The sequence below is a fragment of the Nicotiana tabacum genome, chromosome 19 (genome assembly GCF_000715075.1).
Source record: "Nicotiana tabacum cultivar K326 chromosome 19, ASM71507v2, whole genome shotgun sequence".
Taxonomy (NCBI): domain Eukaryota; kingdom Viridiplantae; phylum Streptophyta; class Magnoliopsida; order Solanales; family Solanaceae; genus Nicotiana; species Nicotiana tabacum.
The window spans coordinates 51,506,286-51,533,617 of NC_134098.1; the positions used below are offsets into that span (position 1 = coordinate 51,506,286).

The 27,332-nt window shown below is 36.0% G+C and overlaps 1 protein-coding gene across 1 annotated transcript; it reads left to right on the forward strand.

Moving 5' to 3' along the window:
• Nucleotides 1-1,121: 1,121 nt before the first annotated feature.
• LOC107814936 (structural maintenance of chromosomes protein 1) lies at nt 1,122-26,698 on the forward strand. The gene is made up of 18 exons (XM_016640440.2): nt 1,122-1,765; nt 2,875-3,111; nt 6,256-6,489; nt 10,027-10,265; nt 11,248-11,514; nt 11,667-11,937; nt 14,254-14,378; nt 14,503-14,612; nt 14,740-14,847; nt 14,914-15,053; nt 21,218-21,307; nt 21,383-21,591; nt 23,255-23,424; nt 24,161-24,270; nt 24,429-24,808; nt 25,485-25,736; nt 26,040-26,267; nt 26,361-26,698. Exons 1-18 carry the CDS (start codon nt 1,328-1,330, stop codon nt 26,407-26,409), a joined length of 3,657 nt encoding a protein of 1,218 aa, XP_016495926.2. The 5' UTR covers nt 1,122-1,327; the 3' UTR covers nt 26,410-26,698.
• Nucleotides 26,699-27,332: the final 634 nt, after the last annotated feature.

A 27,332-nucleotide genomic window follows, 5' to 3' on the forward strand; every position in this document is an offset into this window, starting at 1 on the left:
CTTTTAGTTATGATTTTATTAATAATGTATTACCTTTCTTCAATATTTAACTAGTGAAATATGCATATCTTTTGAAATTTTAAATTTGAATAATTTTTTTAATCTTTTATATTTAACATTAAAAAATAAAAATAATTAAATTTTGGATATTTTTTTTTATCTATAACAGCCAAAATATATTTAAACGACAAATGTTGTTATAGGTGTATAACAATCATTCACTATAAAAGCCTAAAAAATATCGAAAAACGAGGCAGAGAGGGTTGACTGTTTTCAATTTACAACTTCTGGAACATAAACATATTTCTCGAGGAAGACTCGGGCCTCATTTATTTTTTTTAAAGATTAAGACATCTAAATCTTAATGCATATTTGAATATCACAATGTGTATTAAGATTAAGATATTTGAATATGAATACGCATTTGAATATTAAGATATGTATTAAGATCTAAATACTAAATGATTAAGATTGTTTGTTTTTTAGCATTTGAATATATAAAATTTATCTTTATTTAAAAATTAATAAACATAAAATTCTAATAAAATACTAATTAATATAATTGAGATGGGTGAATGTGTGGTTATGGTTGAGGATGATGGTGGTGGGGTGGTGGCGGCTATGGTTAAGGATGGTGCTGGCAGTGATGGTAGTTAATAATAGTAGACGGTGGGAGTAATGAATGGGGATGATAGCATATTGATGAAATTAGGTTTCTGCTATGTATCTTAATCATACCGACCTATTCAGACCCATTAAGTGGTTGTAAAATAAAAATAAAAAAACACACTTAATAATTAAGATATGAATGATTAAAATTAGTACTTTAAAAATAAATATACTTAATGTATGATATATGAATGATTAAGATTCGGACCTCCATTAAGTGCAAACAAACGAGGCCTCAATCTCAATAGTGAAAAAAGGAAAATGATAGAAAATCGGCAGTTATTTTTTGATATTCTATTCTATTTGTAATGGATATATTTATATTTATTTACGCAAAGAAGATGAAGTTCACATTTTAGATGCCACTCAACTGCCAGTTCAGCTGCCACGCAGGCTCGACTTCCAGCTCAGCTTCAATACACATTTTCAAATTTCCTCTTCATTTTCTTCTTGTACCATAACTGGCAAGTATAATCGCTTAAGCAATAGGGTACTAATAAGCTAGTATGATTTCATACGCTAGATTATATAGAAACCCGAATCTTCCCTCCCTAAGATATTTCCCGGCAACATTTTAAACCCTAATTTTCTAGTTGTATAACATTATTCTCCCCGCAGAGACCTAGGGTTTTTTACCGGAGCAATTTCTACTATAATAATGCCATCCCAACCGTCGCCGGGGAAAATCCACCGGCTAGAACTAGAAAACTTCAAATCCTACAAAGGGTTTCAAACAATCGGTCCATTTTACGACTTCACAGCAATTATAGGCCCAAATGGAGCCGGAAAATCCAACCTAATGGACGCTATCAGTTTCGTCCTCGGCGTTCGCACTGGTCAGCTCCGTGGTGCACAGTTGAAGGACCTTATTTATGCCTTCGATGACCGTGAAAAAGAGCAGAGAGGTCGAAGAGCTTTCGTGAGGCTAGTTTATCAGCTTGCTACTGGTACTGAAATTCAGTTTACTCGAACTATTACTGGTGCTGGTGGTAGTGAGTATCGGATTGATGGTAAAATTGTCAACTGGGACGAGTATAATGCCAAATTGAAGTCCCTTGATATTCTTGTTAAAGCACGGAATTTTCTCGTCTTTCAGGTTCCCCTTGCATTTTCGTTTCATTTTTCTTGTGCGGATTATTTATATTACATGTAATTAGTGTTAAAAGTCAAATTTATTACCTATTGGAATGGAACAAGCACAATTAGAGCGGAATATTCATAGAGATGACGCCAAGTAGTAAGGCATAGTAGTTGAAATGGTTTTATGAATTAATGCTGCAGAAATGATATTGAAATATCAGCAAGTAGCTGTTTGTATTGTTTATGAAAAGTTCTGTCAGTTCTGCTTGCAGTTTAGAACAAACTGGGGAAAGAGAAAGATAAGAAATATTATTCCCTCCGTCCAATTTTATGTGATGGTATTTGACCGGGCACATAATTTAAGAAATAAAGACTTTGAAGTTTGTGGTCTAAACAAACAATAGGTATTTGTGTGGCTATAAATCATCTCATTAAGAGTAAAATTGTGAGTTTAAAGTTGAATTGTTTATAAATATAGAAAGATGTCATTCTTTTTGGACATACTAAAAAGGAAAGAGTGTCATATACAATGGGACCGAATGAGTGGTTATTAGTGCAATTGGTGTGAGTTAGTTGTCAATGAAGTGAGTGAAAACCGTGGATGAGCATAGTTATCCAGTACCCGTGGTTGTGGGAGGCTGTGGGAGGTAGTTATTCAGTAGAATATTCAGGTGACTGCAAGCTGGCAGGGGCGGGCACCGCTGTTATTAAAAATTGAAATATTACGGGAATTTTGTGTATATTTTATGGACTGGACTTCAATATGACTCTGATGGGGTTACTTCTTTGTGTTCTGTGTTTCCTAAGGGGTGTCGAATATTTAATTGTGTGTTGCTTACGTCCTCTTTGGGGTTTGGATGCCTTTTTAGTAAATTAATTTCCGTAATAAAAGGAATTTTTCAGAAACCATCCATTACCGAGTATAAACTGAAATGGTTGCTCCTCTAAGTTTCCCAGCAACTATTTTTAGGCTTACTAGTTGCTAAAGGAATATTATTTTGAAAATAAAAGATTAGGATCTTTCAATTTAAAATGCTTATTTTTTTCTGGATTTAGTTAAAGAAAAAGTCAGTTTCTACCTTGTATGTAAATAGACGTCTCTTCTCATGATGACTTTTGATGCAGGGCGATGTCGAGTCAGTTGCCTCTAAAAATCCAAGAGAACTTACTAATCTTCTTGAGCAAATATCTGGATCTGAAGAGTTTAAGAGACGGTATGAAGAATTGGAAGAAGAAAAGGCAAGAGCTGAGGAGAAGAAGGCATTGGCTTACCAGAAAAAGAAAACTGTAAATATGGAGCGGAAGCAGAAAAAGGAACAGAAAGAGGAAGCTGAAAAGCATCTTCGGTTACAAGAACAACTGGTATCAGTTTTAATATATATGTTTTGGCTGCAGCATCTTTTGTTTTAATCCGACTGTAAGACTACGCTTCTGGTTTTCTTGATAGATTCCTATATGCTTTTAAGTCATGCCCTTGATGATTTTGCTTTTCCTGACTATTTGTTCTTCAATAATGCTTTTTCATATGTTTTTGCTTGGTTCATGAATTGTCTGAGTTTATCCTTTTTCCTATGAGATTAAGCATAACCTCTTTTTCTCAAAACTAGTTAGTCTATTATTTTTCTGCATAAAAGTTTGGGTAATATTTAAAATGAGAACTCGATATGTCTTTTTCCCCTGTGAGCTGCCATTATACATACTTCCTTGCTATATTTTTTCCTGTTATAATAAGGTGAGAGTTTTATCTTCTTACACATCCTTGTCTGTTCTACCTTCTATTGGTAAAAGGGAAATTGAGCCTAAAAATTTTGAATTTTTGGGGATATACATACATACATACGTAAATACATATATGTATTTTTTGTGTGTATATATATACACGTATGTATACACGTGCGTATGTGTATATGATAAATTAGGGAGGTACCATATCTGGTGGAATAGTCGAGGTGCGCAAAACTGGCTCGGACCCCGCTGTCATTAAAAAAATGAAAAAGGGCCAAATATACCCCTCTACTTCCAAATATTGTTTAAACCTACCCTGTGTTATCAAAGGCGAAAAGCGCAAAAAAGCTCTAAGGTCCGTTGGGGCTTTAAGCGCAAAGCGCAAATAAAGCGTGGACTTTAATGAAAAAAGGCGCAACGGGAGAAAAGGTAAAAATATGCATGTAGTCCAAGACTAATCATTATAAGCACGAATAACAATTATATGGACAAAGAAAAATAATTTATGATAAAGTGAAATATCAATTGTTTAAGATCGCCTTTTCAGTATTACACTCATTGGCAAGGAAAGGTATGCCTTAGAGCTTTGATGCGATACTAAAGCGCCCACAAAGCGAGGCGAAGCGCTCAACGTGTTTTGAGCCTCGCTTCAGGGCTTAAGCGCGCCTTTGACAACACTGAACCTACCCTCCGTTTCACTATCTGGTTTCTGAGCCCCTACTGTTATAGGTTATACTATGGATCAAATTTGCTCTTATTTTTGACGGAGGGGCACGTGGCAGTGTAAAAGATCCACCCCCAATTTAATCTACCTGGATCCATACTAACCCGTCTGGAACCCGACCAACCCCTCAACAAGAGAACTATTCATCTGGAAATGAATCTAAGCTGGCACTTGTGCTATAAGCCCTTCTAATTGTTCTGGTTCTTGGCATGAGTTGCGCACAAGATTGAGACCTATGTAAATTCAAGAATTGGGGACCAAAAAGAGCAGTGATTTAGTTCAATCTTCCTATGCAATATTGAATCAATGTTTTTGATAAAGTGGTAAGCTCCAATATAGTAATCCAAAGCTAATCTTAGCAGCAAAGTTCCGTGAACCCACAACTTTCGAACCAAGCACCAGCAACATTTTCTACTATGAAATTAAGCTTGAATCCACTTAATACAATGATACCCAGCTGATTTTCTTTAACAAACATTCAGTGCTTTGAAAATTTTAGGTCCAACATTCAGTAACCAACAGACCCGAAAAACCTCAAACCCAAAAATTCTCAACAATGTCCTTCGTGGTTCTTCATGAACCAACTTTGAAAATTCAGACAGATCCATCCTAAAACTCCTCCAAACTTCCTCAAATATGATATTTGAGCTCTGTAGAATATACCCAATATTTTAGAACACCCAATCCAAACAAAACAACTATTTCGAAAACCCGAAATTCAAGTTCGAAGCTCCAACTTCTTTAATGGAGTTTTTGTTTTTTCTTCAAACCTGCCACCTTCAAGCAATGGGTAACCACGATTTTTGGAGCATAAAGATTTTGTTTCATTTTGAAACTTCTACTTTCTTCAATTAGTAATTTTCGAGCTTCGTCACACACCCAAACTCAGATTTCAAGAACGCCATTTTTTAATTTCAAACCTAAACCAGTCACAACAGTAAACTGAAGCAACTGGCTGCGGCGGTGCCAGAAGGGGACGAGCGGCAGCGACATTCACTTCAAGAGGCGGCGAAAACAAGAAGGGAAAATGAGAAGAGTCCGTAAGGGGTGGGTCTCTTAATAAGGATTTGGGTCAGGTTACGGGCGGGTTAGTATGAATCTGGGTAGATTAAATTGAGGATGTCTTATAGTAAGGAGCTGCCACATGGCCCTCCTTAAAAAATAAGGGTAAATCTGATCCATAGTATAACGATAGGGGCTCAGACAACCAGATAATGAAACGGAGGGTAAATTTAAACAATATTTAAAAGTAGAGGGTATATGTGGCCTTGTTTTGTTAAAAAAAGAATGCATATGATAAATTAGGAATATTTTTATGAAAAGTATTTATAAGGATGTATTCTGTCTTCCCTTTTCCAGTAGCTATTCAGGAGAAAATGTTCTTGTTTGTTAGAAGATGGTGGACAAAGTTTAATTAATGTTTTGGTGTTTCTGATTTCCTTCCACATTACCAAGTTCTCAAGATTTATCTAATTTGTTGATCCTTAAATCACTGTTCCACATAGGTATTCCATGCCTTGTACTTCTTTTGATTATTCAAACATGTCATTTTATTGAAAGAACCAAGTTGGTGCCAAAAGTTGCATTGCTTCCAGTACTTGGCCTTGAGCTTGTAAAAAGTCTATCCAGCTATCTACACAGAAAAGTGTACTATTATCTTAACACCAAAAATACATAAAAAACACAAGGGAGCTCTTGATCTTCCAAGTCTTGTACCTTTTCAGTTAGCATGCAGCTACCTGTACTGATAAAAGGCAATCTACTCTATATGTTAACCTGCAGAGTTGTATTTGCTGATGTCTCTGATTTCCTTCTTTTGTTTTATGCACCACACGTAGTAAATGATCTGTGTATTTACCTTCTTACTTTTCTGGTCAGCTTGCTACTGGTGATAGGAAAAAAGAACATGTAAAATATTTGTTGACATCATCTATCTTGCTACTTATGCCAAAAAAAAAGAAGCAAAGTTATAAAAAAGATCTACTTTGCGCTATCTGTTATTCCGTGCTGGCTTTTCCACACGGTAAGTCACAGTGCTTCTGTTGTCTTTATTGCAGAAATCTTTGAAGCAAGAATACTTTCTATGGCAATTATTTAACATAGAAAAGGATGTCACAAAGGCCAATGAGGAACTTGACGCTGAAGAAGCGGTTGTCAAAGAAATTGTGGAGAAGCTGGGGGAATATGAAAGTGCATCTAGCAGCCAGAAAAAAGAACTAAGTGGATATATGAAAGAGATTGCAATGTACGAAAGGAAGATTGCTGATAGAAAGAACAAACTTGACAAGAATGTAAATTCATCAACCTTATTAATCTTGCTTTTACAATTGTTATTATGCCTGTTGTTATTGCCTTGTCATGTGTGCCTGGGAGTTGAAGCTTCAAGTTACATTTCAAGTTTTTGTGCATGATACCCTGCATAACTTAATGTCACGTGAGCCAGATTTACTGCTATTAAATCTTTGAGATTATGATATTCAGCACTTGTGTTTTGGGAGTAGAGTTATTGAAAAAGGGAAAGGATGCAAGCTGATCACCAATCTTGAACTGTGTTTTGAAGTATAGGTTCCCATATAGCACTCATTTTCAAATTTGACCATGGGATGGACTCTCTAGGGTTTTGGCCCGGGGGGGGTGGGGTCACATCACCTCTAATCTTCCAAGAATATAATCTTGATGCCATCACACACCTTAGAGCTGGTAATTCTTCAGATGTTCTATCTTGTTTTACCCACATTTAGATAGCCAAAACTGGAAAGTGCAAAATAAGCCACAGCCTATTGGGCTTTAATTGCTAAGCGAGATTAAATTGTGAGTTTTAGTGAAGAAAGGAACTAATGAAGAAAAAGAAAATGTAATGCAAGGAAAAGTAGCTATTAACACAAACAACGACTATTTGGACCAAAGAATTGGAATAACTATAATTAAACAAAATATGAAGTAAAAATCATATCAATCAAGCCTATAACCCTTTAAATTTTTGACTTAGATGATAGGATGTAGCTTTATGTTCTTTTGAGCTAGTCTGTTTATGCGAAAATTTTCTGTTTCTTATACCTAATCATTAAAGATTCAGTCATAACGTTTTTTAGCAGTTAATGTAGATCAGTATACTGACTATTTATTGTCTAATACTATCTTCTTAAAGATAGAGCCAAGACCAAAGCTCACAACTTGGATTTAACTGAGCTTAAGGGCTCAAGGGTGCCTCAAATGAGCCTTTAACAACATTGCCCACATCATATGTTTCCCTTTCTTTGACTCAGTCTATGCATGCACTGACTTCATAAATAATCACCATATTGTGTTAAGATTAATGAATTGCCTAAACTCCAAATAGATTAACCGATACTCAGACTCTAGATTCTAGGGTTGATGCTTATTTGTTGCATAATTTAGTGCTAACATGAAGGATGATGACAAATCCAATTAATTTTCTAGTTATGAGAATGTATAAACTTAAAGGATAATGAGAACAGTGGAAACCGTCTTTGTTGGTGATGGCTAAAATGATTGTATATTTGTATGTCAATTCGGCGTTTCCATTGATTTCCATTGATTTCCAGGTGAACTGTGGTCCTGTATCCATTATGGAGCATCATAAGCAGTTTGTATGTGGTATTCTTGTGAGAAATAAGGACACGAGAGAAAATATTATAAGAATCCGTCAAGATAGCTCCTATGCCGAGTCCTTTTTATATGTTTTCCTGATGTAGGACGCTAATATTAGGTATAATATTATGCACCTTAAGTGTGTATATAAAATATGTAACACTCCCTTTCAAGCCAGTGCATACAAGTCGGTTGTACCGAGCTTGTTACAAATGTAACTTATTCGATGATCACTAAGGAGCTTGGTGAAAACATGTGCAAGTTGATTGGTTTTTCAAATTCTGTAACAAGGTATTCTGAGAGTATCTTTTCTATGAGACAGTCGATCTCGAACTCTCGATATGTTTAATCCTCTCATGAAAAACCCATTTTGATGCAATATGAAGAGCAACTTGACTATTACATACAAGTTCCATCCAAGCCAGTTCAGAAGTTGCCACAAATATTGTTTGATATTTTGCTTCTGCACTAAATTGAGCAACCATATTTTGTTTCATGCTCTTTCAAGACATCAAATTCCCTCCAACTAGATCAAATTATCTAGATGTGAAACATCTATTAGAAGGTAGTCTTTCCCAATCTGCGTTTGTGTATTAACAATCTGCTTATGACCTCAATCCTCAAAGAGTAATCCTTTCCCTAAGGTTGTTTAATATATCGAAAATAAGGTCAACCGCATCCCAATGACTGTCACATAGAGAGCCCGTAAATTGACTTACATTATTCACCAGAGAGGCAATGTCAGGTCGAGTCACTATGCAGTAATTCAACTTAACAACCAATCTACTATACCTTGCAGGATCAGTAAGGGGCTCCCTTGATTTTACAAAAGCTTAGCATTTGGAGTGTGAATGGGTCTGCAACCTGTCATTCTTGACTCCTCAAGAATGTATAAAGTTTACTTCCATTGTGAGATGACGATACCTTTTGAACTGAGCGACCTTAATGCTAAAAAAACTACTTCAATTTGCTAGATTTTTAGTCCGGAAGTGTTGGAAAAAGGGGCGCTTCAATTTAATGATACCATCCTGGTCATTACCATTGATAACTATATCATTAACATAGACCACCAAGTAAATGAACAAATATGGAGCAGAATGTCGGTAGAAAATAAAATGACGAGTTTCACTAAAAGTCATGCCAAACTCTAGAATGATCATGCTGAACTGACCAAACCATGCTCAAGGAAACTGTTTCAGATTATATAGTGATCAGTGCAACCAACATACAAGACCACTAGTATCTCCCTGAGTAACAAAACCAAGTGGTATATACTTCATCCTCAAGATTTTCTTGGAGATAATCATTCTTAATGTCTAAAGAGGCAATGGTGAATATTTGCCATGGATTGAAAAATATTTGTCTAAATATTTTTTTTTCCTTATAAACAAAGGAGGCCAATGGCGAACATTTGCCATGGATTGAAAAATATAGCGTATGCAATGTTAGCCACAAAAAGAGATAGTATAACTGTAATCAAGCCCAAATAATTGAGTATATCTGGCAACAAGATGCACCTTTACTCGAACAATTTTACCATCTGGACCAATTTCTGCATAGATGTTCTGAGAATCTATAATATATTTACGTGGAGGTAGAGTGACACGCTCCAAGGTACCATCAACATGTAGAACAATTATCTCCTCAATGATATCTTGTTGCCATCCCGAATGAGAGATGGCTTCCTTTTTATATCCACACCGTACAATGTACGTAATCATGTTTTCTGGATGTGCAACACTAACACTAAGTATAACTATATACAAGTTCACTATGTACATGAACTATCTAACAATTCTATTCAGTTGCTTCACTAACATTAACAGATGTTGCTCTAGATAAGCATTTAGAAGATTTCAACATTTTGAAGGAGTTCTATTCATTGGATTCCTAAGTGACTTGTTTTGGTCTCACAACTACATTGCTTTATCAAACATGTATGGTTATGTATTTGATTATTATTCTATTTTAGTTTTGTGTGTCTACTATAAAGCTTGAAAAAAGTACACTGTGATGTACCCTACTGAGTGAGCTCATTAGAAGTAGCCAAGGTATCTGATCTTTTCTCTGTGATAGAAAGAAATGGATACAAATTATCATTTAGTAGATGTACACTTGTTTCACAATTACTCTGCCTTCCCTATCATTGTGAACTATACATATTTCTAGGTAGTTGATGATATGGTTACCTAATGGTTTATGTTTTCTGTCCATAGCAACCTGAAGTTGTAAAGTTGAAGGAAGAGATGAATCGGATTACTTCAAAAATAAAAAATACGACTAAAGACCTTGATAAGAAGAGAGAAGAAAAAAGAAGACATGCGGATGAAGTGAAGAAACTTCAGAGTGACTTGAGGGACATTACTAAGCAGCTTGATGAAGTGCGTCAAAAAAGTCAAGAAGCAGGTGGAAAACTTCAGTTAGCTGACAGTCAGTTAGAGACATATCACCAAATGTAAGTCCTTTGATCATTGAAGCATTCTTATTTACGTGTACAAGTGTGAGTAACTGTAGCTGTTCAAAGTTGATCTGGTGCTTTTTTCTGGTTTTGATAAAAATCTCTTTGGGTAAAATAGTTTGAGCATCTAGGCAGGAATTATCTTGCCAGTTCTCTTCTTATCACCCTTTATTTTCCCACTCTATTTCTTATTATAGTTGGAAATTACAGCATCCCACGTTCTGTCAAATATGGAAAAAATTTGCTTTTGTAGTTGTCTGAAGTCGGTCATACCTACTACACTCTACCAAGTTTGTATCACCTTTATTTTAAATATTCTTGGATTGTGTATCACCTTTATTTTGAATGACTAACTAAAGTTAACAAATGTAGTAACTGAAACTCAGATGACAAGTAGATGATGATCGCTTTTGTATCAGTTGAATACAATTTGTCCAAGAATCAAAAGCCATGGAAAAACACCACTTTTACATGCATAAGCTCTTTATGGCCTTTGTGAGCATGTTTGCACCCAAAGTTCCAGTCCGTTGCATCTCTATTCCTCAGTGCCTATTGATGGTTGGACAAGCTATTATAACATGTATGCAGAGGTCATTTCCTATTTGCTTTGGTTGTTTATTAGATGGGCTATCATGGGCTCAAGTTTTTATTTTTTTTGCTTTCTCTCTCTCTCTCTCTCTCTCTCTCTCTCTCTCTCTCTCTCTCTCCGTTTATCTTTCTCTCTCCCCGTTTCTCTTTCCCTCTCTTTGTGGCTGCCCTGGTTGAGGATAAGAGGTGGATGACATCAAATGCTATGCTTTATCAATTATTACTTCATTAGAAACACAAATGTTTTTCTTTACACATGCTTGCTATGTTGCTATCATTGTTGTCTTTGTTGATCTTTTAGTTTGTCGTTTCTGAATAGATTTGTACATCCATAAAATGAGTAAAGGACAATGGTTTCATTTGATGAAGCGATATGAATTTGATTTTACAGTAAAGAGGAGGCTGGCATGAAAACTGCAAAGTTAAGGGATGAGAAGGAGGTTTTAGATAGGCAGCAGCGTGCTGACATTGATGCTGAGAAGAATTTGGAAGAAAATCTTCAGCAATTGGAAAATCGGAAGCATGAGCTGGAGTCTCAGGAGAAACAGATGCAAACTAGGCTGAAGAAAATTCTTGATGCAGTTAAGAAGCATGATGAAGAACTGAAACGGGTGAATGAAGAACAGCGTGAGATGAAAAATAATCTTAGACGGTCCAGGTTAGTCAGATGGAGCTTTAACATATACTACTGAATGACATGATTTCTTCTTAATTTATATGCTTGTACACGTTACATATGCAAGTGCATATAATGACCATTTGCATTTACTTATATTTATGTACATAATGTGGAATCTCTTCTTTCCACAGAGACAAATATGACAATTTGAAGAAGCGAATGGATGAAGTAGAAGATCAACTTCGTGAACTGAAGGCTGAGAGACATGAAACTGAGAGGGATGCCAAATTGTCTCAAGCAGTTGAAACTCTGAAGCGTTTATTTCCTGGTGTTCATGGTCGGATGACTGATCTCTGCAGGCCAACACAAAAGAAGTATAACCTTGCTGTAACTGTTGCAATGGGCAGATTTATGGATGCAGTAGTAGTTGAGAACGAACAAACAGGAAAAGAATGCATCAAGGTTCGTATAATAACTCTATCTAGCATGGCAGTGACGTGTCTAATGCGTAGTAGCTCAGAGTGCCAAGTCTCTTTTCTTTTTCCACAATTTAATATGGATCTTGCTTGTGTTCCCCCCTTATGTGTTTGATTTTCAGAATATGCGGATTTCCTAGTTTGGCTCTGTCAACTTGGATGATGGATTGGTTATTTTGAATCTGCTGTTTTGGGTATTGTTGACCTATAAATGAAGACTTTCAGAGATGTAGAAATGCTAATAGTATAGATGGTTAAATTTTTGATTATGAATAAACTCTATAGAAGGGGATCCAGTGTCTATCAGGCCTTTTTCACGGTTCTCTACTTAATTGTTTTCTTCTTTTCAGTAATTGGTTGAAGCATCTTATATAGACATTTCCCATAGTTGTTCCTGGTCTCTTGGAGGGGAATATGTCTTTTCTTTTCTTTTGGTTGATAACTAAAAACTTTCACCAATAGCACCCAGGCGTAAGATATTCCCGATCGTGAATATGTCACTCAGGCATAGTCATCTGTCAAGTTGGAAATGGCATCCTAGCTTGTTCCAGTGACTCAGTTTTGCAATTTCAAAGTAGCTTCTATCTTCATTCATTGTATGATATGTGATTACAGGATTGTCGAGAACGTGGTCATCAATAGGTGCTGATTAGTTTGCAGTTTCTGTTGTGAAGAATTTTTTGAAATAATAACTTAATGCAGGGACCGCTAGTATCGTGCATAAGCTATAGTTGAAAATTTAAGTGTTACTGCAAAAACTATCTTGATCAGAAATCGTTATTGTTAGGGTTTTGAGCTTGAGTTTGTGATAGTACTAGATTTCTTGTTTTATTCGACTGTGTCTATAGGTTTAAATTTAGGCTATAATTTGCTTGGAAATAGGGCTGATTGTGTCATCAAGGGAACTGTACAGAGGAGATTAGCATAACCCAAGCTAAAGGATGATAAACACAAATCAAGAAATGGTTGTTATCAATAGAGAATGTGGGTTTAACAGGTCTTGTTTTCTTGATTTTATTAATGGGATCTTGATGTGATGTGACACTAGTTCCTGCCTCAGCCTTTGGAATGCTTGTGCAGTTTTGAATACGTTTTTGAGAAATCCATAATTCATCAAAGAAAGTTGTGTGATCTGATGGAAACATATTGCTACATTGTGGTTCTGCATCAAAATAAGGACAGAGGTGCAATAGTTACGTGTGCTTCTTTAGTGTCCTCTGGATGAAATGGTTCATAAGTTGGTTTGAATCCTGAGATGCTTCCGTGTGCTAGGGAATTTTATTAGTGCTTGCATGATGGGTTGCCATGCATTTGGTCCAAGGTGAGAAATGAGTTTACTGGTTTGCAGGAATGCTGATCTGCAGTTCTGCTCTCAATGCTCTGCATCTCTTGTTGATGGACTTGTCTCTATTTTCAATACTTTCCTCTTCTCTTCGTAGGGACTGCCATGTATATGGTTTCTTTTATTAGAGAAAAAGGTTAGAATTTTCTTTTCCGTCGTAGAGTCGTGTGATTCTCTGGAATGTTATTTTATGAGGTAGAAGGGCTAAGTTTGCTATGTAATGCTCAGTGATCATGCTTTTCACTTCCAAGTAGATGAAACTTCACCGACTCTTGTTTTAATTTAGTTTGGACAACTTCTATTTTGGCAAAATAACAAATTGGGTATATTTCTAAGCTAATGTCAGTTACAGTTTACTCCATAGTTGATAACTATCAATCTTAGCTGTTTCATGTTTACAGGTGATTTATTACCCAAAATTTCCTGATTCAATTTGCTAGGCGAACGGCATTCTTCCAAAGAGAGCAGTACTTAGTGTTTCATGTTATATTGTTTTTGATGTATGTTAGAGCAATGTCCCCTGCTCAGACTATAACAGCCTTATCAATCACATAGCTTGACGGGATGTGATTTTCTCTTGAAAGACTTCTATTTACCGTGAAGTGATTAAACTACGGAGTATTTCGTCTAATCCTTATACAGTGGATCGTTGGAGACAAAGTCAAAGCTTTGATTTGTTGCCCCACATTAGAGATTCTCTTCTTGAATTTATCATCCAGACATTTAGTTAGAGGAATAGCCTCTTATTCTTGTTAGTTTTGGTGCACCCATGAAGTTCCTTATGCATAAGGGATTGCGCGACATCTGTAGAGAACCATGTTCTTCTAGGTTCTCTACTGTTTGATATATGGTTGTATACATGAGTTTTTCCCATATCTATAAATTTCTTTCCCTAATAAACAACTCATCCAAACATTTAGTCATTGCAATAACTATTCTCTGCGGGCTTCATTTGTGTAGTATTTGAAAGAACAAAGGCTTCCTCCTCAGACATTTATACCTCTTCAGTCAGTTCGTGTAAAGCCAATAATAGAGAGGCTGCGCACCTTGGGTGGAACTGCAAAGCTCGCTTTTGATGTCATACAGTATCCTGTCTTGCCATGCTAATCAATGTATCTAATATTTTGATTATCTATGACTCTTCACCTATGAACAACTGATTGCAAAACCCTAGCAGATGCCATTAGTTTTGTTCTTAACAGTAAACAGATTTGATCCCTCATTGGAGAAAGCTATTTTGTTTGCTGTTGGTAATACCCTTGTCTGTGATGACCTAACTGAAGCTAAGCATCTTAGCTGGAGCGGGGAAAGATTTAAAGGTAAGTTCTACGCTGTTAACAAACAACAAAAGGCTCTTCCCTCGTTTCCATCTTCTGGTTGCTTTGGATTAAAGTAGAAAAGGTATGCTCTTTTTGTACTTACAAAGAATGTATGAGTTTCTTGTAGTTGTGACTGTTGATGGGATTCTGTTGACAAAGTCTGGTACAATGACTGGTGGTACTAGTGGTGGCATGGAAGCACGTTCGCATAAATGGGATGATAAAAAAATTGAAGGTTTGTGGAGTTCATTATCTATGTTACTTTGGTTGGTTGCATGGTTCTGAACTATTCGTTTTGTAGGGCTTAAGAAGAAAAAGGAAGGTCTTGAATCAGAATTTGAGAAGCTTGGATCGATAAGGGAGATGCAGCTAAAGGAGTCTGAAGCATCCGGAAAAATCAGTGGACTTGAGAAAAAGATTCACTATGCGGAAATCGAAAAGGTCATTGCTTATCTATTCATATAAGTTTGTGAACAGAATCTCCATCCTTTTAGTCCTTAAAGAAACTTCAGGCAACCACAATTTAGTTGGATCGATCTTCCGATTAAGATACTTGGATCTTCTTAGCTGACAACCTATAAATAAAGCTCATCTCTAAATGCTAGGATTTCAAGAGAATTCCTGAAAGTTACTGGTGATGTCATGTCGATATTTTTGGGGTGAATGGAAGGTGATTTCATTCCTTAACATATATACTCCCTCCATTTCAATTTATGTAAACCTATTTCCTTTTTAATCCGCACCAAAAAGAATGACCCTTTCCATATTTGGAAACAATTTACCTTTATGCAATGATTTATAGCCACACAAAATATATGTGCCTCATTTTACACCACAAGTTCAAAAGTCTTCTCTTTTTTCTTAAGCTCTGTGCCTAGTCAAATAGGTTCACGTAAATTGAAACGGAGGGAATATAAAAACTTAAGATTTGTTTTTTAATTATATTTTTCATTGCTAATGTATTATGTCATTACATGGTAAAACAGATGTTCCAAGAAACCTAAGGGATTTAATTGACTGCAGTTAATTTTGGAAAAATTGGTTTATTTAATTGTTCAGAGTTGAAGGACAAATTGTTCTTTGGCTCATTACTTAGTTTGCTAGTGTCTTACTCTCTTTTTGCATTGCTTTGATTCACCTATCCTTTAGTTTAATGACCAAGGAAAATCTTCACTTCATGTGGAATAAGCAATTTAATCATTTTGATGTAGAGTCAACTTCTGTTTGATGTGGAGTCCACTACATAATTTAAGTCCTAGATTTTCCTACATTTCACTCCTTTCTCTTGGAACCAACTTATGTACTTTAGGGGGTGGGACAAAATGTTGAGAGTGAACTAGAGATTACCGGAGGAGGCAAAAACCTCAGTAGCTCCTAGGATTGTAAGGTTTCCATCCATGATTCCCAGGGTTTTTCAGTAATGTGTTTTGTCTCTGACTCTCTGCTGTGCTGTGATTTTAACCTTGACTTCCAAGGTTTGCACCCATTTCATTAACCACTAGGCCTAGGGGTGTGCATAGTTTGGTAAATACCGAATTACCGTACCGAAATTTTTGACTTCAGCATTATGGTATTTTGTATGCATTTTAATTTTTTTTGGTATTTATTAAAAAATACTGAAATATTGAACCTCGTACCAAAATGCTTAATTACATATACAATCCATTATATTATATCATTATATAGCTAATATTAATTTAACCAGTTCAAATATAAACTAATAAAAGGCCCAAAATCCTAAAATCCGTTGGGCTAAAAGCTTCTTGTCATTACTATTATGTATAAACTAAATACTTAATTACATGTAGTCATATACAATACCGATTACTCAAACTGGAGTGTCATTTCCAGCCACCTCTAGATAATTTTAGTTCGTTTCAAGCATGAAAGGGTTCCCACCACTATCGAAGTCATAATTCTCCACTGTGTGTAAGTCGAGTCGAATAAACCGTGGTTACCGACTTACCGTACCGCACAAACCGAAGCTGAAGTTAAAAAATACCGAACCTTACGAACTAATTCGGTATGGTTATGGTAGAGCATTTTTGAAAACCGAAAACCAAAAACCAAAATTACCGAATCTAAGTTTTAAAAGCCATACCGTACTAGGCCACACCCTTGGGTGCTACTTTGCCTCGTATGTAATGGTTTTATTCTTTTGTGTAGTTACCAAATTCTCCTATTTTGCTGGAAGGTGAATATAGTCCTACTTTCTTCCATTCAACTTCTTCAAACCAACTTTTATCTTTGTGTTTGTCTTCTTATAATTTGTTTAAGTTTCAAATAAAACTAATACTCCCTCTATCCCAATTTACGAGGCGCTTTTCGCTTCTCTAGATTTAAACTATGTGAACTTTGACCAACTCATCATACTGACATGAGAAGATTTGCAACTTATAGTACTTTTTAGCATAATTTTTGAATATCTAAATTTTAATTTTAAAATATTGAGTTGATCTAATCCAATTTAGCTTCAAGGAGTAGTCAAATTGACTCTAGAGAAGCGAAAAGTGCCACATATATGGGACGGAGGGAGTAAAACTTTTTCTCTTTATTTGTGATAGGTTATTTTGAAAGTCTTTTTATGGGTCAATTTGGACTACTTACATAGCTCATAACTACCCAAACCTTTAGATTGGCTAACTTGGGGTGTGCCCAAATTGATTTGCCATGAGTATATGTCCAGCCTAACTCAACCAAACTTGGAGTGGTCGAGGCATTATATTTTGATGAGTTGAATTTGGCCCTTTATATGGAGCTCCTCCTTTAGAGGTGTGTGTCTTGTTCATTTGTCATGGCAAAACCAACATTTCCTATCATCAGCCATTTAGTATTGTATGTGGTTCGCAAATGAGTCTAAAAGCTTCCTGATATTCCCTACCCCGAAGTATTACCCAAGTGATATGAGGATATGGGATGTCACATGCTTAGATACCAAAGCCCATGAGTGTCATATTTAGCCCTTACTAGTTTTTGGACATGTGCGTTGCACGTGTATCCCATATCAAGTAGTATAAATTTTTTTAAATGACAAAAATATTATTAAAATTAGTGTGTCAAGTATGTATCAAACAAAAATTAAAGAAAAAATTCAAATTGTAAATGATGAATGGTATAACTGATATCAGATTAAAATGACTGGATCGAATCTGACCTGCGAAGGTAAATAATTCTATTTAGTTGGGTAGGTATGCTTTGTAATTACACTAATTTTGATGTTGTGAGGTACAAAATGGGATACGATCGTATATCTCACCTAATATTTTTTAAGAGACGATGTTTGCCCCGTCATAACCAAACTCTTGTTGTCCCCATATTAAAATTCTTGTTGAAAGTAACAACAACAACAACAACAACCCAGTATAATCCCACTAGTGGGGTCTGGGGAGGGTAGTTTGTACGCAGGCCTTACCCCTACCCTGGGGTAGAGAAGCTATTTCCGATAGACCCTCGGCTCCCTCCCTCCAAGAACTCCTCACCTTGCTCTTGGGGTGACTCGAACTTACAACCTCTTAGTTGGAAGTGGAGGGTGCTCACCATTAGAGCAACCCACTCTTGTCTTCTTGTTGAAAGTATAATATACAATTGTCAATGCATTAATTTTTTATGAAAGATTATAAGAATCAGATGTTAGTAAAAAAAATTATAAATTAAGTACATAGTAACTTACAACGACAAAGATAGAACAAAAAGAACATAAAAGAATTTTCAACTGCTATACAAAACGTTCAAGAATTACTTATGCATAGCTAACTCCGGGCAACCATACTTCAACCCCAAAATATCGTAAAGAAAAACTGATATGCATGGTTAGTAAAATCAATAAACTTTTGTCATGGAGCAGCGTATCTGTTTTATTTCTAATAAGCATGAGGATTAAGTGAAATGGAGTGAACAAAAGTGGATGAACTGACTTGATCTGATTGTTGCTTAATGGCTCTTCTGTTGCAAGAGCTTAATTCTCTATTCTTCTTAATTTCAACACTGGCGTTCTTCTCCTTTGCTGGCTTCTTGTCGATTGACTTCTTTGCCTTTGTAATCACGAATACTCTAGAGAGGGAAAAAGTTAGTTAAAAACATGTTGATCCAACAAAAAATATTATAGATTTAATGATATTTAGAGTCAGATACTATAAGATTAATATTCAGATGAATGAAGTACACTACTTCCATGGACAAATGTATTTTCCTTCTCTTTTATGTTACCTCCTTTTTTTTCCTTATCAAAAGGTATCATTTACACTTGTATGTACAAGATCAAGAAAAAGAATTATTGAACTTATGACTGGTATTAAGAACAAAAAGAAGCTATTTAATTTTTTCACCTGAATGAACAGTTCTGTAAATCCTTTAGCGAGCATTACACGGAATGAGCAGTACCTGCATGCAAAATTATTTTGTATCTAATTTCTCATTTTTCTAGGAAATCAAAAGGTTGCAGCTTCTTGGTCACTTTATATGTTTGGTAAAATTATGTTTACACTCTTCATAACTTCTTCTCATTCAATTAACCAACAAAAATGTGTAATTGATGTTGATTATATGAACCAACATAAATGATAAAATTGTAACAGCAGGCTCTTTAATTCAACATTATCATTCTAATAACCTTCTAAATTACTAACTTCTCGAATTCCTCATTTAGTTGACATAAATTATACAATTGCAACATATATTGAAAGATAAGGGGCAATATTTAAGTGAAGGTAAATGGTCTTTCAGTTTTATTGAATGTCTATTTACGCATTTGTACAAAAATATTTTTGAAGTAATGTGTGGTTGAAGGGCAGTATTGTCACTTAGTTTTTGATGGATAACTTGGTAAATTAACTTTCAACTTTAGATTTCCCACTTATAATATAATATGATTATCTTCTTCTACCATTCGTTGGGGTCTTGAGTGATCCTGCAAAGCCACTTAAGCAACAGGTATTTGCTAAGCCTTTTTTTTTGGGGTGAAAATTGGATAGATATGAACAAAACAAAGAAGCTTATGCCAATTACAACAAATGAGTTCTTTACACTTTAGAGGTCGTTTGGTAGAGTGCATTAGAGAAAATAATGCATGCATTAGCTTTGTGTATTAGTAAAATCTTGTTTGGTACACTTTTTCAACCTATGTATATAACTAATACAAGCATTAGTTATACATCATATTTGGTATTATCCTATGTATAGCTAATGCATAGCAAATCATGGTATTAGCAATACTAAGGCTATTAATGCATGCATTAGTATGGTGAAAGGCCAAATTATCCCTAAAGTCCTTTAAAGCTAAAGAATATGGAGGGCATTTTTTGTAAACAAACAATTTTCTTAAAAATTATGCAATGGATTTTAATTTTTAATACACCACACCAAACAATAATAAGAAATAACATCTGCATAGCTAATGCTTGCATTACTAACTCATGCATTACTAATCCTTGCATTAATAATACACCTTATTCAACGTTATTCTTATACACCTTACCAAACGACCCCTTATTGTATTATGGAAAGCTAACATCAGATCTACTACATTTACATCCTCTAATTTACACCAAAAAGCCAAAAGAGAAAGGCATGCTTCAAAATATGATATTATCTTATTTGCTTTTGGAGCATCTTTGGCTTCTTTCATTCCAAGTTACCCGCCAAATGAAAGCAGGGATGATGGACAAGAAGTAGGCTAAGCATTTTTTTTTGCAAGCCCTCCATACTTCTTTTGTAGAGTGATCTTACTCCATCTAGCTAAAAGGAATGTGTTCCCTCCCTTTTTCCCTTTCCATATAAACTCTCCTCTATGTCCATCCAGCCATCTTTCCATTTTAACTGGTAAGGGAAATATGGACATAATAGAAGCTATCCGTTGCAAAACTGTCAAGCCAACAGGGTCAGGTATGAGTAGTGACAATAGCAAAGGGAGGCTGGACGCTAGTTGTGTGAGTAGAATGACACAACTGGACCTAGTCAGTCGGAGCCGTTTTGCTGTTTTGAGGACCCTAAAAAGAAGAGGGAAAGATACTACATCTGGACACTCCTGAAATCGGAAGGGATTGCTCAGGATGAGTGTTCTGGGTAGCAAAGCCGAGGAGGGTGTAGTCAAGGAGAGAACCCCTAGGAGAGTCATTTTGACTCATAGAAGTGAAGGTCTGGAAGAGAGGTTCAACAATATCATTGATTGAGGGGGTCTTGTTCTGTGAGGCTATCTGTCATGTTGTTTACAAGGATGATCCTATCACATGAAAGACACTATTCTATTCATCTTGCCAGCCTCTCTTCACGCTTTTTCATTACCCCTTGCCATGTAACTGGGTCATTACACTTAGCCCCTACTGGTAGTCCTAGATAAGCTGTGGAGAAAGAGCCCACACTGCACCCTAGAAGGTTAGCAGGAGTTTGACTATTCTCAACTCCATTTACAGGGAAAACAGCCTTGTTGATTAAATAATATTCAGCCCTGTTATTGCTTCAAAGACAACCACAACGACCCTTAAGAGGATCAGTTGCATCTCATTAGCTTCATAGAAATTAATCATTTTATCTACTTGCCTTGTTGGTTTTTCTCTTTCTCTATCTATATCTATATATGCATCTTGTATTACTGTTTGAGTTGCTTGCAGAAAAGTATTGAAGACAAGCTTCTAAATTTGGAGCGTGAAAAGGGTGCTATTGCTAATGAGATTGGACAAATCCAGCCTGAACTTGAGGAGGTATTACGCTTCTTGTGTTTATGATCTGATTCTGGTGTTCATTTATAACTTGGTGCACAATTTGGGTTTCTGCAGTTGAAAAGAAACATTGATACGAGGGCACGCGAGATCTTATTACGAGAGAAAAGGATCAATGACATTGTTGACAGAATATATAAGAAATTTAGCGAATCTGTTGGGGTGAAGAACATACGGGAGTATGAAGAAAACCAGCTCAAAGCTGTTCAGCAAATGGCTGAAGAAAGGCTTAACTTGCATAACCAACAGTCAAAGCTAAAATCTCAGTACGTGTGCCTGCTGATTTAAGCATTCATTATGCCATCATAAAAGCTAAAATAAGTTGATGTACTGAAACTGTTAGCGATCTGAGACTCAGATAATCTCGTCTTTCATTTTTTTTTGAGAATGGTAAATCAATTTTCATATTTCTGTACGCCCTCCTTGACAAAATGAATTTCCAACATTATTTCTTGGACCATCACAAAGTATTTTCCACCTTTCTTGAATTTGAAAATTATGCTGCTCATTGTGCTTGCCTCTATCAATGTCGTTTAACATCCAGAATGTCACATCTTCCTCAATTTCAAAGTTCAAAATTTGCACTGGCCTTTTTTCTTCTTCTCGATTTAGAGAGGAAGTTGTGGATCTCTCCTATTTCCACATTTTGCATTAAGAATACAGATTTGAACTTCCATATTACTTTAGGAAGTGTTACGAGTAAAATCAGGATGTCTAGATTCTGGCGAAGAAAATTATTAGCCATCTTTTTACAGTTAGAGAAGTGTTTTGGGAGCCATTGGTTGACTAGCAGTAATTACATCCTATCTTTCTTCTTCAACATGGTCTGCTGAATGTTAGCTGGACAAACAAATCTGGTAATAATAATTTCCATTTAGAATGGTGATCTAGATAACAGTGGACATGACTTCAAGTACAGACATCTCGCTCTCGCTGTTGATGATTTTGCTGTTTTATATCTTTTAATTGGTAATTAATACCCTTAAGCATTTTTAAAGGGTGTGGTTCCTTGATGCTTGTAGCATTTTCTGTTGTGCTTAAGCTTAACATAATGCTTGTAGCAATGGAATCTCAAGTTGTGTGCAATTCTCTTATTCCTCGAGGCACTTGCACTTGGAGTATTATGCTTAGAGCTGCATTCTGAGCAAATTTTTGGGATCTGATGAGTAGTCGTGGGTCTTTATGAAAAGAAACTGTTAAGCTAGATTATCAAAGTCTAGAAAAGGTCAACAAGAACTGATAACCTAGAATTCATTGTGATTTTTGTTGGATATGCAGTCTGTTCCTTTGTAGGCTAATGAGATGGTAGGCGTCAGTTTATAGAGGAATAAAATCATATATCAATGTTATGCAGGGGGGGTGGCGTTAAAAATGATATCCGCTGAAAAGGTCCCCTTTTTGCATATAGGGACTTAGATGGCAATCTAAAGTCTAAACAACCCTTTTTCCTGTTTAACGAATGGTGTTTGCTGCTTTCCTGTTTTATTTCTGAGCCTTGCCTCACTGAGGTGCTGGGGTTTTAAGAGATCGAGGATAAGAAGTATGAGTTGTCCTTGCATCTTCTCGAGTTGCCAACTCTGAAACACATAGAAATGTTTTTTCGTTGTTGTTTAGAACTTAGAAGTTAATAATTAGAGTTTGTTTAGATTTTGAAAGTTATATACTCTTTATTTCAATGACTTAACTAACTTCTTCTATGCTAGAGATTTTTACATAATTCTGCTACTCTAACCTTATATTACCTTCTTCTAATACACTGGTTTTGCCATCATATGCAGAGTTATTTTCTAGACTCTTTTGATTTAAGAAATTTTCAAGTTTGATTTCTGCCGAGTCAATTCAACTGACCTTTTTCTTGTAAAACATTATGTTCTCTAGTTTTTGCATAGTTTGAGTCCCTAGCACTCCCTGACTTTCATTATGTTATAGGTTGGAATATGAGCAGAAGCGGGATATGAATTCACGTATTGTGAAGCTGGAATCAACTCTTGGTAACTTTAGGAAGCAATTGGAAGAGATTGAGGGCAAGCAGGTGGCCCAGAAGTCAGCCATGGAGAAAGCAACTGAAGAGATTGAGGGTTACAATGAAGCAGTGTCCGGTAAGTTTTTTCAGTATTATTTTTGTGTTTAAGTTGCGCCAACTTTTCAGGTTGGTCGGACCATATGTCAGCGTTCATTTCATGAATAGAAATTCAATGTAAAAAATATCTTCCCAACTCAGAGAGCTAGATCAGGGATAACATGCATTCTTGACTTGGAGAATTGGACGTGTTAATGAGATGTTAATTTATGGATAAGTGTAGGCTTTTGGTGATAGGAAGTTAGCAATAACACAAGTGAGATGTTAATTTTCTGATTCAGTGTAACATTATTTTTATACAGGACTAATTAAGTAATTTTAAAACCATTTTTCAAATTCAATAGTAAATCATTTTTGAGTTACTGAAATTTGAAAATTTGTATATAGGGTGTTAGTATGCTGTCTCTATCAAAAGCTATTAGTTTACAGTGTCAAACATTTTCCAGGATGTTGTACCGCTTTCAGTCCTTCACCTTCTGGTACAGCTTTGGATAAACGACAGCCATTTTTCTTTCTTTTTTCTTGTTAAGGCCCTTTTTTTTTTTTTTAAATTTTGGGGGTTGGGGGGGGGGGGGGGGGTGCATTTCCTGGCAGAGAGGTTCCCTCTTCATTTATCGTCTCTTTCCCTTCATTTCTTTGCCGTATTTTGTTATGTTTAGTGTTTTTTCTAGTAATATCATTCAACTGAAAGTTTTGTCTTCTTGGACTATGGAATCAATTGAAAAAGAAAAGAAATCTTCCCTTCTTTTCTACAGATTTGAGGTCTAAAGCTGAAGTGTGCGAAAAGCATCTGCAGGATTGGCAGAAAAAGATTTCTGCTGAGACAACAAGCATCAGCAAACATAACCGTCAAATTAGGTCAAAGGTTTGTTGCTTAATGATGATTTTTTCAAATAGTTCTTTATCAAAAGAGCGTGGGGAAATTCTGAGCCGCCATTCACAACTTGAGTTTATAGAAGTTGAATAGAGATAGTATTAGTAAAGAATTGGAGGATATGATTTGCTTTCCGTCTTATTTTGCAGGAGGCACAGATTGAGCAGCTGAATTCAAGAAAACAAGAGATACTGGACACATGTGAATTGGAGCAGATACCCCTTCCCACTATCTCTGATCCAATGGATACTGGAGAATCGATGCCGGGCCCCGTTTTTGATTTCAGTAATCTGAGTAAACCTTATCAGCAGAAAAGGAAACCAGCTGAACGGGAGAAGCTTGAGGTGGAATTTACACAAAAAATGGCTGCGTTGACGTCAGAGATTGAAAGGACAGCTCCAAATCTGAAGGCCCTTGATCAATATAAAGATCTATTGAAGAAGGAAGAAGATGTCACGAAGGAGTTTGAAGTGGCCAAAAATGAAGAAAAGAAAGTAGCTGATGAGTATAATAGAGTGAAAGAGGCCAGGTATCTAACTATTATCATGATACTTTTAGGTGAAGCAGGTAATAATCAATTTCTAAGTGGTCAACTTGGTCGGATGATGACAGGATAGCATTATGTTAGAACTGGAAAACGGTACCCTTGAAAGTTGTTTTTAATCTGTGGAGGCTTATTTATCGTTGTTCGCCTTTGATTGAATGCAAGCTTTATAATGAAGAAAAGTGTTAACGAGATGTTTCAGGATTTCTGTTTTATTGCAACCTTTGTCCAGCCAACAGATCTCTATTTATTAGCTCAATAATGGCATGAACGCAGCTACTTTGAATGGTCATTTAAGGGAACTGTGGAAACAGGCCTGCGTGAGGCAGTAAAGAAAACCTCAAAGAAGGATATGATGACCCCTTTATTGTTTATAAACATTTTGAAACTCTTGAAACATGTTCTTGATTGCACCTTTCTGGTTATATTCTTGATCATTATGATAGGCACATTATATATTGTGCTGCTGTTCGAGGTTCCCTTTTCGTTTTCCCCTTATTCAGCTCTTGGCTTATGCATTGCTTTAATGAGATGTAGGATCGGATAATTCTATTATATGTTCACCCTGCTAGGATAATTAGCAGAAGTATCTGTTAGCCTTCTTTGTACAGCGTTATAATTTCTTGATCTGAACTCTGAAGTCTGCATATTCTACCTGCAGGTATGAATTGTTTATGAAAGCTTTCAATCATATATCTGGCAATATTGACAAGATATACAAGCAACTGACAAAGAGCAACACTCATCCCCTTGGTGGGACAGCCTATCTCAACTTGGATAATGAAGATGAACCATTTTTACATGGCATTAAGTTTACTGCTATGCCCCCAACGAAGCGTTTTCGGGATATGGAGCAGCTCTCAGGCGGAGAGAAAACTGTTGCAGCACTTGCCTTGCTTTTCGCAATCCACAGGTAACTTTGTGCCTAATTAGCGATTCATTTTGATATAAAAATTTCTGACTTTTGTGCTGCACTATCTTATCAAATATTCTGCTGTTTGGGGGGTTGGCTATTTCTGTTAATGGAGTATGTACACATAACCAACCGTATTACTTCTATTTTATGTGCATAAATATGTCATCGCGAGCACATTGTATAATGCTGTCAAAAGATGCAGTCCCTATTCAGTGAATTTTATTGCATTCATTCTATTTCCTTCCTTTTGAGGATCTTTGCCAAGACCATGTTTTCATTGCTTTTACCGTGTAATTTCAGTTTTAGGCCTTCTCCATTCTTTATATTGGATGAAGTTGATGCTGCATTGGATAATTTGAATGTTGCTAAAGTTGCTGGATTTATCCGATCAAAGTCATGTGGAGGAGCTAGGCTTAATCAGGATCCTGAGGAAGGATGTGGCTTCCAAAGCATCGTCATCTCTCTCAAAGACAGCTTTTATGACAAAGCCGAAGCTTTGGTTGGTGTTTACAGGGATTCGGACTTGGGGTGAGCTTTTGTACTATCTCTCTATCTCCTACCCGTCTCCCTTTCAACCTTCTTGGATTTTGATGTGGCATGCTTTCTTTTTTATTCTTCCAGTTGCTCGAGGACATTGACATTTGATTTGACCAAGTATCGGGAATCATGAAAAGCCAATTAGCTGCTGTTTGAGATTTACTCACCGTATGAGTTCTTTCCAGATTGTATATAGGTGCTATTTGTCGTTGTAAAGCATTTAGGAATTATTGTACGAACATCTGGGAAAATTGGTTCACTACTAGTTTCCTCGGTCTTTTTGAAATTTATTCAGTTTAGTGCTTTAGTATGAATTAGTTCGTCATGTTAAAGTACTGATGTTGGTGTTAGTGATGTATGGCTTATTTCGGCTTTCACCAGATGTGGGGTCTCTATAATATCTCTTATGTAGATTTTAGAAAGTGCTCGTGCGTTAAATTGGGGACACCTGTGGTCACAGAAGTCTCTTATTATTGTTATTTATTTTGGCAATAGAGTGAAGCATGTGGTAATAGATTAGAATTTATCCAGAAATATACTAAATTTTTAGAAAATGAATAAATGCCTTACTATGAAAAATGGAGAAATGTTTGATACCACATGCTTGACTGTATTTATCGGAACTAAATGGAGGTCATTGAGGCCCCGGATTTTGCGAAAAGATTCAGTTAAAATAGCACGGGCTAGCCAGTTTTTGGATTGGTCATTCAAAAATAGCTGTCGTTTACCAAGTCATTGAAAAATAGTCATTATTTTGTTGCAACAGAGACCGGTCCAGCATGATATACTGAAGTTTGGTGCACCTGTGTATGAACTTTCCGCATATTATGCTGGATAGGTATACTTTGCTGGCTCCAGTATAATATACTGGAGTTCCAGTATATTTTGCTGGAACTCCAGTCCATACTCCATTATACTGGAGTTCCAGCAAAGTATACCGGAACTCCAGTATATTTTCAGTATAATTATATTGGAATTCCAGTATATTATGTTGGAGTATTTTTCGGATTTTGAACAGTGTTTTCGTTCAGATTTATCTTTACATGAAAAGTGGTT